General features: G+C 34.2%; 1 protein-coding gene across 2 annotated transcripts in view; it reads right to left on the reverse strand.

Moving 5' to 3' along the window:
* Positions 1-13,400, reverse strand: part of CNOT6L (CCR4-NOT transcription complex subunit 6 like) — a 97,345-nt gene that overhangs the window by 18,175 nt on the left and 65,770 nt on the right. For both annotated transcript variants that reach the window (XM_033105956.1, XM_033105955.1), the window contains exon 8: positions 11,693-11,847. In XM_033105956.1, coding sequence (XP_032961847.1) covers positions 11,693-11,847 — 155 coding nt within the window. The remainder of the gene's footprint in view (positions 1-11,692; positions 11,848-13,400) is intronic.

The following is a 13,400-nucleotide window of genomic DNA, read 5'->3' on the forward strand; positions in this document are numbered from 1 at the left end:
AGATTTGTCAAGAAAATGCAGGGACACGCCCTTATTACCTCAGCTAAGGAGAAGCCAATTTTTCCAACTGGCATTTACTAGAAAGCTGGAATTGGATGTATGCACGTGTTCAGAGAAACGGATTCTGTAAGATGAAGAATGGCTCTTTCTGTGATTCTAGCTCCTGAACTAATAGTTTTTCTTTCCTTAGCGCCAAACTAAGTATTGTAGAGTTGCAGAATTTAATAGAATTCAGTCTACCACTAACATTTAATATAATAGCAGTCTGACTTTGGTTAAGCCATTTAATCTCCTTCAGCCTACTTTTATTAAGTTTGTGAAATATTTATAAATGACCTAAACCTACTAAATACAGAGGGTACCAAAAAATGTATACACATTTTAAGAAAGGAAAAAAGTGTATTAAAATTGTAATGCTCAATATATACCGATAACAAACGATGAATATAAGTCATGTGCATACATTTTTTTGGCACTCCTGGTATACTATCTACTTTCACTAGGTGTTAAGTGAAGACATCTTTTCTTATAACAGTCGCACTCCTCACCCCAACCATCCTCCTAGCTTTGAAACAGAAGCATGCATACATCCCTGGAAAAATATTGACTAAAATCTTACAGGGCACTGTGGTAGGTGAGACAATATATTCTCCCTGCTCCAATTCTGAATGTCTCAGATGCATGTTGAGAAAAATAAAAGTTGGCTCAAGTGACTATTTCTAACCCAGAGTAATTAAAGGGAGTATCATTTCCACCTTCTACTCTAAAGACATGACTTTTAAACCGAAACAGGAAGGATGAGGAGTTACCAGGGTGAAGAATGGGATTAAGAACATTCCAGACAGAGGAAGAAGTGAAAGGCCCTGAGGCACCAAACAGATTTGTATGTTTACAGGTCAGAAAAAAATGAAAGGGCATGAGATGATGTTGGAGATGAGAGGAAGAGGAATGACAAGGTTCTAAGCAAAAACATACTATTTGATTTATATATTTTAAGATCACTCCAGCTGCTTTGTGGAGAATGGATTATAGGAGCTAGAGTGGTAATTGTGAGACCAATTAGAAAGTTTTTGAGGTTGTTTGGATGACAGTTGATGGTGGCTTAGACTAAGGCAAGAGAAGAGAAGTAAGCAGATTCAAAATATGTTCTATTGGTAGAACTGACAAACCTCCATGTCAGACTTATTCAAATATCTTTAAGTAGAATACCTTTTTCAAATAATTTCTGGTAAGATTACCATATATAAAACAGATCAAAGCAGCATTATGCTTGAATAAATCAATCACTAAAAACAATGGATCTGTTTTGATGAATATAAAAATTTGAAATCAGAAGGTAGAGATGATAATTATAGTCTTATATCAGTTTCAGTATCCAATTTTTTTACGTATTTTGTTTTGGTTATATGGCATTAATAAAAATCCTGATTCACACAGACACACAGATACAAGTGATAATTAACTAGTCTTGTACTCAGAAAAAGCAAGCAAGCAGGCAAAAACTTGATTTAGAGTTCTGCATTAAAACAAGTCTACTAAGCAATGCATGGGGGAAATGTTACTGATTTCCAAAATGTTAAAATTTGGTATTTGAAATATTTGAGTGAACACGTTATTTTTAAGTTACAGTTCAACTATTTGCATTTAATTTTTGAAATACTTTATAATTACAGAACTCGGGGCAGCGGGATGGCACAGTTGATTAGAGTGCAAGCTCTGAACAACAGGGTTACCGGTTCGATTCCCACATGGGCCAGTGAGCTGCGCCCTCCACAACTAGAATGAAGACCCTCCACAACTAGAATGAAGACAACGAGCTGCTACTGAGCCCCCTGGAGGGGTGGCCAGATGGCTCAGTTGGTTAGAATTCGAGCTCTCAACAACAAAGTTGCGGGTTTAATTCCCGCATGCGATGGTGGGCTGCACCCCCTGCAACTAAAGATTGACAATGGTGACTGGACTTGGAGCTGAGCTGCACCCTGCACAACTAAACTGAAGGACAACGACTTGGAGTTGATGGGCCCTGGAGAAACAAACACACTGTTCCCCAATATTCCCCAATTAAAAAAAAAAAAGTTCTAAAAATAAATTAAAATAAATTAAAAAAAGAAAAATACAGAACCCTTAGGCTTATTTACAGGAATCCAGGGTTCTGTAGGAAAGTCTGAAAATCCTGCTTAATATTATAGCAATGTTTTTAGTATTGGAATCTTCTACTTCTACCAAAGTCAGGCCATTATTTGGGGTGAGGGGTGGGTATCTAATTATTAGAAACAATCTTCCTTAAATAAAATTTGTTTTCCTGTGTCTTTCTTCCATTAAACTTAGATCTACATCTTTTCTTTAAAGGAATATAGAATAAATCTAATTTCTCTTCCACTTGACACTACAGTTGACCCCTGAACAACATGGAGGTTAGGGGCACTGATCCCCAGCAGTTAAAAATCCATAACTTTTCACTTCCACAAAATTTCAGCCATCTCTCAGTATCCACAGAAATTGGTTCCAGGACCCACATGGTTACCAACATCCATGGATGCTCAAGTTCCTTACAGTAGGCCTTCTGCATACACAGATTCCCCCAACCACAGATCAAAAATACTATTTGAATAGTGTTGAAAATACTGGTTGAACCCATGGATGCGAAACCCAGGGATACGAAGGACATACTGTACATTTATTGAAAAAACATCCATGTATAAGTGGACCCATACAGTTCAAACTCCTGTGTCCGGGGGTCAACTGTACTTTAAATATACCTCCCAAGTCTTATCTAGGAAAACAAAAAAAAAAGATCAGTTCCTTATATGATATAATATGGTGTAAGACAGTTCTTCATTTGAACATCTCAAGTTTTCCCAAAGGTGCAGTACCTAGAACTGGGCATAAATGAACTACTTCCTTCTTCATTTTGGACTGTATTTTTGTTAATAAAGACTGAAACTGCACTTTGGGGACAGTCATATTAATAATAAACCAAGTAAGAATTAACATATATCTAAAACTTTTTGGCTTTTTTCGCTCTTAAACTAGGTCTCTTCAGTCCTGCATTTGCAGATGCTTAAAATCAAACAAGTGGGAAAAATGATTTTATTAAGCTATATATGTTTATTATAGATAGTTGGAATAAGGAAAAATATAAAGAAAACTTAAAGTCACTGGCAACCCAACATTCTCAGTAACAAGTCAATAATTTTATTCCACTGAACTTTTCTCCATGCATACGCACACAAAAATTTTTTATACAATTAGGATAATACTCTATAAATTTATATTTTGGCTTATTAATAAACATTTTATCAGGGACCTTTCCATATAAAATTAAATATTCTTCAAAATCAATTTTTATAATTGTGTTATAGTTCACTATACAGATTTACCATAGTTTATTTAACTAGTCTGTGTTGGGCATTTAAGTTACTTCTGATTTGAGCTATTATAATTAATGCCATTATGAACATTTTTGCATATAAATATTTTTCTCTACTCTCAAATGATTTTGTCCCTCCCTCTTCCTTTTCTTTTAATAATCTAAGAGCAGCAGACTTTATTTCTGTTGAGTATCATTTCATAAGCTTCTCATTAGTTCATCCATTCAGATATTAAGAGCACTGTGAAACTTCATTCTATTTTTCCAAAAGATTAAATATCCCTGCCAGCTTTTGGGTTTTTATAAATCTTATGTGTATAATCTGTCTTCTCTGAAATAATAAAAATTCTCAATAGGACAGAACAAATTTTAAAAATAATAAAAGCTGCCCATTACTGAGAATTGACTTTATATCAAGACCTGTGATAGGTACTTCAAACATACTAGTCCTAAAATTTGCAAAAGCTTTTGCAAAACATGGACATGGAGAGATGTTGCTCAGATTCCTCATCAATCCTTAAGGAATTGCTCCAGTTGAAAAGTGCTGCCTCATCCAAGTTCAAGTACTTCTGGGAGTGGCCCACATCCAATTACAGATCAAAAGCAAAAGAAAAAGGTCTGGGGATTTTGGTCCCCCTAGGTTGACTCTCACAGGCCATTTCAGTTCCAAAGCTATACAGGTGGGGTCAGCTGAGGCTTTCAGGCCTGTAACACAACTCTCCTCTCTATGCCCAATTCTGCTTCTTTCCTGTTCTTTCCATAGATGTTGATCCCTACTAAACTCCTGAACACTAAACGAACTCAGTCTTCTTTCTAGAGAACCCAAATTGTAAGAGGCAGTCTTACTATTCCCATTACAAATGTGAGGAAAACTGAGTCTTGGAAATTCTTTCTGAAAAGTGAGATGGTTCATTCATCTCCAATATTCTAGAACTTCTCCTATACCGCAGTATTCATAATACATTAACCATGCCGATTCTTTAACCATACTTTTTCAAGATCTTTTAGTACAATGGGATATACTTATCTTGATCTGGAAACCTAACTAGTTAAGACGGTTTAGTGACTCTTTGTTTACCAATTTCATCTTCTTGGTTTGCCAATCTTCTCTTCATCTGGTCTTACTTAGCTGTTCCACTTTGAAGATAATTCTCCTCAACAGAGATCATAAATGCAAAACAGAAGTTGTACGGCTTTTTTCTCAATCGTCAATTAGTGATTCCACAATCCATAATGTGACTATCATTTCTTTTTTATAGTGCATAGTTATTTAAAATATCCTCCTTGCTATCTTATACTTTCACCAAATCTTTGCTTTTTAAAAATTTTCTTGGCAAAAGTCACAGGTACATAAATTGTTCTTAAAAATACATGTGTGGTTATTCATTTTGCTTCATCAAAAAAAAAAATACATTCTTTTAAAATGAATCCTGAACAATTACCTGATTTATTAGATGCTGCCAACTACTCCTCCAAGTTTCTTCCTCACTGGTATAATTTGTTATTGTATTCCCCTAACTTTAGACTTTTGAAACTTTCCAATTTTCTTGAAGTATCCGTTTGTTAATGTCTTTGGTTTCAAAAAGTTCAGAAAAATAAAACCAGTTTTCCTAAACAGAGTGCATATGTTATTATAACTAACACTTCTTTCCGTGGAGCTTAGAAATACTAAAAAGGACAGAGTCAAACTCTCGAGTTTTATCATTTCAGCTTCACCAATAAAGTCATGCAGCACTTACCGACAGGAATACATTCTGAAAAATGCTTAGTCAGGCAATTTTGTCATTGCACGAACATCATAGAATGTACTTACACAAACCAAGATGGTACAGCCTATTGCTCCTAGGCTACAAGTCTGTATAGCATGTTACTGTATAAAATGACACAAGATTACATCAAGAACTTGACAAAATGGTGCAATCAAGAAACATGGTAAACACCAGATGTATGAAGCTGCTGCATAGTTTTACAGAAAACTTTTTTAAAAAAAGTACACAGAGCACACTCTCAGATATTGATAAAAAGTACAGTATAGGAAATACATAAAGCAGTACAGCATTTATTATCATTATCAGGTATTATGTACTGTATGTAATTGAATGGCTGCACTTTTATACGACTGGCAGCTCAGTGGGTTTATTTACACCAGCATCACCACAAACACATGAGCAATGCATCGCACTACCTTATGATAGCTACGATGTCACTAAGTGATAGGAATTGTTCAGCTCCATTGCAGTCCTACAGGACCACTGTCGTATAGGTCCACCATTGCCTGGAATGTTATTATGCAGCACGTGATTAGTTGAAGAACCAAAGAGATAGCTGAGATCTATGGAACCAAAGAAGTTCCTTCTTTCCAGTGAGGATTAAATAGAAGACAGATATATTTCTTGAATCTTAAGAAGTTTTAAGGTACTCTGCTTTTAGAAAATGAGATTTCCAGCACTAGTGCAGGTAGCTGTAATCTCCTACAACTTTTCTTGTTTTTATGTTTATTTTATACTATTAATATATTTATAATACATTTATAACATAGTAAGAAATAATTTTCTATATTCTATGTATATCACCTTAACAATACTACTTTTTACTTTCCCCTTTCACACACAACCAAATGTAGTCCACTCTGCTTCTATTTTCTGTCTTAGAGATTTCCATACAGGTGATATTTTGACATATAGAATTCTTCTTCCATTCCTTCTATTAGATGTTTCTTTTGAATAAGACATACTAGTTTAGTTACTTTCCACTCATCAATCCAAGCCATCAAGACTTGGTAATACACAAAACCTCACACTTGCCTCTTTATTTCAATTCATTTTTATTATTCCTATTCTGTAGCTAGTATACAATGCTACAAGCATTATTCCTGATGTTATTTTATTTTAGTCTAAGAATTCTTTTGTATATTCACCTTTTTAAAAATCTTATTTCACAGAAGGTCAAATGGGTATAAGATTACATATAGTGAAGATTTATATGACCAAAAAACAAAAAAAGACTCCACCTTTTTTATATGATTTGAGAAAGATTATTAGGTTGTATGCTTCAAATGCAGGAAGAACACGGCCGAAAGAGCCCTTCAAACAGAACAGAGAAGTAACTCAATTTCTTACTAACTTGTGATCTAGAAATAATTTTATGCGCTGTGATGTGATTAAATTAATGCTAGAGAGAGGACAGTGAATACCAACTATGAGCAAACAAAACAATACTGTATAATTTCCCTTATATGTGGAATCTAAAAACAGAACAAACAAACAAAACAGAAACTAACAGATACAGAGAACAGACTGATGGCTGCCAGGAGAGTAGGATGGGGGGATGGACAGAACGGGCTTAAGAAATACAAACTTCCAGTTATAAAATAAGTCACAGGTATGTAATGTACAGCATAGGGAATATAATATAGTCAATAATACTGTAATAACGACGGACTGTGACAGATGGTTACTAGACTTATTGTGGTGATCACCTCGTAAGCTATATAAATGTTGAATCACTAGGTTGTACACCTGAAACTATAATATAATATTGTATGTTTTAAAAGGACAAGTAATATTTCCTCCCCCAATTCATTTATGAGCCAAAAGGAACATTGCAGTACATAGTCCAGAAGAGAGCATAACCACACAAAAGTTAACTATGACCTTTTCTGGATCACATCATGGCACTCTTAAACCTAAAGCAAAGAGAAGTTTTAATTGTACATTCAGTACCATAAGATGCTATAAAATATGTTCTTGGGTCCCTTTAAGTAATCATGGGAGAGCCAGAAAATAATTTACTAGAAAAGATAAGCTTAGAGAGTGGATAAAAAGGGAAGAAAAGTGGCTCTACACCATCCTACTTATATTTGTACAACTCTTTTAACCACTGAAAGCACTTTCCCTTTCTTGATCATTTTCGTCCCATAAGAAACCTCTGAAGTTAGGTGGAGCAATTATTATTAACCATACTGGAGAGATAACGATACTGTGGCACAAAGCAATTATTTTATGTTCTAGATTAAATTAATGGTAAACATTAGAAACCAGAAATCGTAATGTGTTTTTTAAAACACAAGTAGACAAATGTAGACACATGTAGACAAATTCTAAATGCAACCACTACGTATGACAAAAGAAATAACTGAGAAACCAGTGAGACAGGATTTTTCACAATAGGTCATTTTGGGATGATACTAATACTTCTGAATGCCTTCTTCTCAAGCACAAAACTACCTGAAATAACATAGGAAGGAAAAGCAAGGACTTGGCCTGACTTGGTACCTCTGAGACTGAAAGCAGTAAGAAAGCAGAGGCAATACAGCAAGGAGTAAACACCAGGACAACCTCGTTCCAATCTTACTGGAAGAGACTGCCTGTTCACAGTCCTGAAACTGCTCTTCTCATCTTTCCCTCTCTCAGTGATTTGAAACAAAGCAGGATCAGATCAGAACAGCTAACCTCAGGAAGAGCAAGTAAGTCTAGTGTCTAGGCCTGGTTTCATCTCCATTTTTCTCCATTTTGGATTTCTTCAAATTGTGTATCTGAATCCAAGACCCCATTTCTACTGACTTTTAAGTCTACGTGGTAAAAAGAAATATCAATTTGTGAGTCTAAAAAAACTTATCTATAATAACAGTCTCTCCACACATACATACACACACACACACACACACACACACACACACACACACGATTATGTATGTATGTACTTTATAAAATACTTTGGACTGAAGATAGTACTTACTGAGATAAACGAGAAAACAAAAGCTGATTTCTGACATTTTATCAATTGAAACTTGCATTTTCAGTCATCGTATGCATCTACCCAAAAAATTATGTTCCTGGACTGGCCCGGTGGCTCAGGCGATTAGAGCTCCGTGCTCCTAACTCGGAAGGCTGCCGGTTCGATTCCCACATGGGCCAGTGGGCTCTCAACCACAAGGTTGCCAGTTCAATTCCTCGAGTCCCGCAAAGGATGGTGAGCTCCGCCCCCTGCAACTAATATTGAACACGGCACCTTGAGCTGAGCTGCCTCCCGGATGGCTCAGTTGGTTGGAGCGCGGGCTCTCAACCACAAGGTCGCCGGTTCCACTCCCATAAGGGATGGTGGACTGTGCCCCTGCAACTAGCAACGGCAACTGGACCTGGAGCTGAGCTGCGCCCTCCACAACTAAGACTGAAAGGACAACAACTTGACTTGGAAAAAAGTCCTGGAAGTACACACTGTTCCCCAATAAAGTCCTGTTCCCCTTCCCAAAAAAAAACAAAAAAAAATCAATTATGTTCATAATAATGACCAAAAGGTGCTGCCAAATCTTGAAGTGCCTTCTGAATCCCCAAAGACTAAATTAAACTCGTGAGTAGGATGCAAGGGGTATTTTATTTTATTCTAATACTCTAAATATTGTAATCTGTGTCCTCACCTTTACTAGGCAATATCCTTTTCTTTCATCACAATGTATTAGAGATTTTTATTACAGCATTTTGCTAAAATAGTAATTATCAGTGATCAGTTTCCATTTACTGTTACCTACCCTGCACCATTGTTTTCAATGAAGAAAAAACACTGTCATCAGTGAAGATTAGGAATTATCTGGTACTCTGATTTTAGGACAATGAGTACAGAGAATTGAAAGTCCCTTCTACAGCTATCTTTAGACTTTGTTATTTTGTTAACTATAAAAAGTAATTACCTTACAAGGTAATATACCAATATACACAAATGAGGAAATAAACCCCAAAAGGGGATCTTTCAAGATTATACAACTACGTAAGAGAACAACACAGCTTCAAAACTGTCTCTTATTTGCACAGTATTATCTCTCTAATCTGAAGAAAGAATAAAGGTAGGGTAGTATACTATTGGGAATGTTTAATTCCAAATAGTATGGCATTGATAATTTTAGCCAACATAACATCCACAACTATTTGGTACTGTTCAAAAGAGGCAGAATGTAATAATGTATCACAAAGTCTGGATCCATGTTACTGCTGTCGGATCTATGTTACTATTTAGGCAAAAAGAGTTGAGAAAGGGAAGAAACCCAAATGATGCATCTAAGTATTTCCTATGTATTCATCTCTTAACTAATTCAGTGTTTTTAACAATTCAAGCACCAATTTTCAAATACTCAGTTGTTTCAAGTTTCATTAGATAATAGTTATAATTGTTATCAAAATCTTAACTACCTCTAGGGAATTTTCAAGGCATTTTCTCTCAAAACCATGAAGGGAATGAAGAAAAACTTCTGTATTACCTTCCTTCATGAACAATGGCAAATGGAAAAAGAGCTTGATGTTAGATGTCTCAATGTTATCAGTACTTTTTAAAAATATTATGGTGTTTCAAGGAAATTTGTGTATGAATATAGGTAACAAGATTCAAATTCAGGTCAATTTTGCAAATGAGGTAACCTTATAAGAGGTACAAGTAATAGTGGAAGCTCAAATAAAAAGCCTAAAGACTCAGTTTAGTACAGTGGCTAAAAGAACTAACTATGAAGCCAGACTACTCTCAGTGCCTTGTTTTCCTCATCTATAAAAATGAGGAAATAGCTCCATTCCTACCTCTGAGGGTTATTTTAAAAATTAAATAAGATAACCCATATAAATAAAGGGCCTGACATGTAAACACTATGAAAGTAATAACTATTGTTATTCTAAAATTCGTTAAAAAAAATCACCAACGCATGAGAACAATTTAGTATATACTGACCACAAATATTGCAGAGCTGTGTACTAATTATTAACCAAAACTAGAATATCTCTATTAAAAATTCACAGAAAAGTAGGTACAAATAAAGGAAAAGAAGTGGACCAAATATCTTTCAAACTCAATTCATTTACTTAAAATAACATGCCATGTTGGTAATATGCCCGAATCAATAAAAACATTTAACTGGCTTTGTTATAATAGGTATTAAACAGGAAAATAGTCATAAGCATGTATATGCTTATCCTATAAGTAGATGATTTCCTATCTAATGTATCAAACCCAAATTATCATTCATGACATTCAACCTCTATCACACTTCCACCTATTTCTTCTATTGGAAACTCCTGAATTTCCCCCTAAAGTGGAAGCCTTTAGGGGGCAAAAGTATTCTTCCCTCTTTTCCTCAGATTCCTCAAAAGATCTGCCTCTAACACCATCACTACAGTCACTCAGCCAGTGCTCAAGAGAGAGCCTTCTGAGCACGTTACAGCTCTGTACCCTCAAGTAAGAAATGTGGTTCTAAATCCATTGCACACAACATAATAAACCCAGTAAGAAAAATACTAAAATTGCAAAGGACTACAGAAAAATATGATGATAATAAAAATATTTCCAGGTCACTTCATGGTTTATAAAGTACCTACCCATTCATTACATCATTTAATTCTTTTAACTACCTCTGAAGTAAGTAGACTGAATAGATACTGTTTTCCATTTTCAACTAAAGAATATTAAAGCACAGCGCCTCTATAAGATCATTTATATATTTTAATAAGCACATTAATAATATTCTCATTTTGATTGTGTTATAATCAACTACATTAACAGCCCTGAAAAAAACACAGGTCATGTTTTCTGTATGTCTGATAATGACTGCTTTCCATTGTCCTTTCTCAACCAATCATTTGACTCCCCACTTCCATAAGCTCTGTGCTTCTCTTCTGTCCACCCTTATCTATCTTAGTGCACAGCTCTATCTTACATATACCATATTATATTGTGATTTTCTTATATGCATACTTTTTTCTACTAGACTAGAGCTCTCAGAGGATTAGGAAGTATGTCTTATCTATCTTTGTATCTACTGTGACTAGCACAACACTTGTCACGAAGCAAATATTCAGTAAACATTTAGTGAATAAATGATTAAATAAATATATCAAATGTTAACTGAGAAGGAAAAGGTTGATGAAAAGTTTTGAAAAGGCCAACTATCAAAAAAAATCAACTCTGGGTGGTGAACACACAATGGGATTTATAGATGATGTAATACAGAATTGTACACCTCAAATCTATGTAATTTCATTAACAATTGTCGCCCCAATAAATTAAAAAACAAAAAAAAAATCAGAGAAAAAAACTCAAAATTTCTTTCTAATCTTAAAAGGTACTACTTTTTTTTACACCAAAACTAGTATTTGACTTCATGAAAATGTATTTGGAAATATGATTACAACAGCATACCCAAGTATATGAATTTACTAAAATTTAATTTTTATATCACTCGCTTTCTAGCTTTTTGTGTATTTTATAGGGTTAAACCAAAGACAATTTCAAATGGGTGGTAATTAAAGAAATAAGTTTACACTATTATGGTTTGTTTCCTTAACTCACTTTTCTGTTTTGAAGAATATTGCACAACCGTCCACATGCTTTCTCTCCTGCTCAGACATGATTTTGGCACGTGACTTTGGAGAAAAAAATCCATCATATCCACGCTCCTTCAATGCTGGCAGAAAGAGAGTGAAGTATTGCTCTGTTTCCACTTCCTGAGATGAAAGAAAAGTTATCATTGACATGACAGAGGGAAACTCTGATTAAGATACAAAAATGTTCAGCATTATGAGTGAGATGTGACTAAGTTAAAATTCACATAATAAATATTACCCAACTATCTTACCTTACCGCTAACAGCAGCCATTTGACAATGGCAGCTTTTTAAACCTGAAAGAACCAGATGTTACATGACTTTCTCATGCTCACACAAAGCTAGTCGGTTCCAAGTCTTTTCATTCCCAATTTAGAGGTCACTTCACTATACACTATATTTCACTTCCTCACAATGGTAATTAAACACAGAAAGTTGGTCATATTATAGATTAAGTGGTAGGGAATACTAAATTTTATATATAAAAAGGTAATTAAATTTTTTTTTAACCTTTGTCAACTGTGGTGGAAAAGACTGACACCCAAGATGAGAAACTTAAGCTCTATCAACAAAAAATTCTACTGTAAGTAATATGCAGGTACCTGAATCCAGTGGCCTCTGTTAATAGTATAGAAAGTACATTAAGTGCAACGAATAAGAAACAAACATGTCAACAGTGTGATCTCAACTTTATTTTGAAAATATATCTGCAAATAAGTGAATAAAAAAGTGTGTACAAAAAATACTTCAGATGCTTTTAACACAGCAACTATCTTTGGGACATGAGATTAGGTGTTTTCCTTCCATCTCTGTATTTTTTCAAAATTTTCAACTTCTCTAGAATGAACATTTTATAAGATAGTATTACTTTTATAATAAGAAATATTTTTATTATGATGTTTTTATCCTTCAAACTATACTTAGAAGAGTGTGAGGTGTTATTACTACAAATATTAAATCCAACACCACAAATACTAAAGACAAAATCAAAATGGGGACAATTAACTATAACAGCCTAATTTTGTTTGCCGCCTCCTTCCCCCATTTTGTGTCAGTTTACAGTGCTGAGAAGAAAATTTAACTTTTGAAGATTTTCAGTTATTATTTCCCAGGAAGTCATATAAACTATGGACAACATAAAAAAAGAATTATCAAACTGTATTACAAAAAAAAAAAAAATTAATAACTTTCTCTATGCTGAGAAGGTGTGAAATTATAACACTTAAAATTTTAAAACACCTTTATAAGCATTTAATATGCTTTGAAAGTTAAGAAAAAAAATACTAAAAACTACCTATTAACCTTCTTGACTATTCATTAGCTGAGTGTTAAAAAGAAGCGATATTTCAACAGAAAGGTGTTTCGTCAGTTAAATTTATTGTAATAAAGTGTTATAAAACAGAAGAATCTAAATTTCAGAGGTGGTTTTTAAAATAAGGTAAAATGCATGATTTATAGTACATTATTTTTAAGTGTTTAAAATGTTTATCCTTAAGAAGCAGTGGGCAAGCAATTTATTTTTACAGATTCCATTATATTATAAGTTAAATTTATATTCCTACAAGACAATTTTCCGCAGTTTTCTCTCAGTAATACCAATAATTTGTTCACGAAATGAACTGTTAACATAATACATGAGATAATTTTCACATAAGAACATACTAAATGTGTGTA

Source organism: Rhinolophus ferrumequinum, chromosome 5 (genome assembly GCF_004115265.2).
Source record: "Rhinolophus ferrumequinum isolate MPI-CBG mRhiFer1 chromosome 5, mRhiFer1_v1.p, whole genome shotgun sequence".
Taxonomy (NCBI): Eukaryota; Metazoa; Chordata; class Mammalia; order Chiroptera; family Rhinolophidae; genus Rhinolophus; species Rhinolophus ferrumequinum.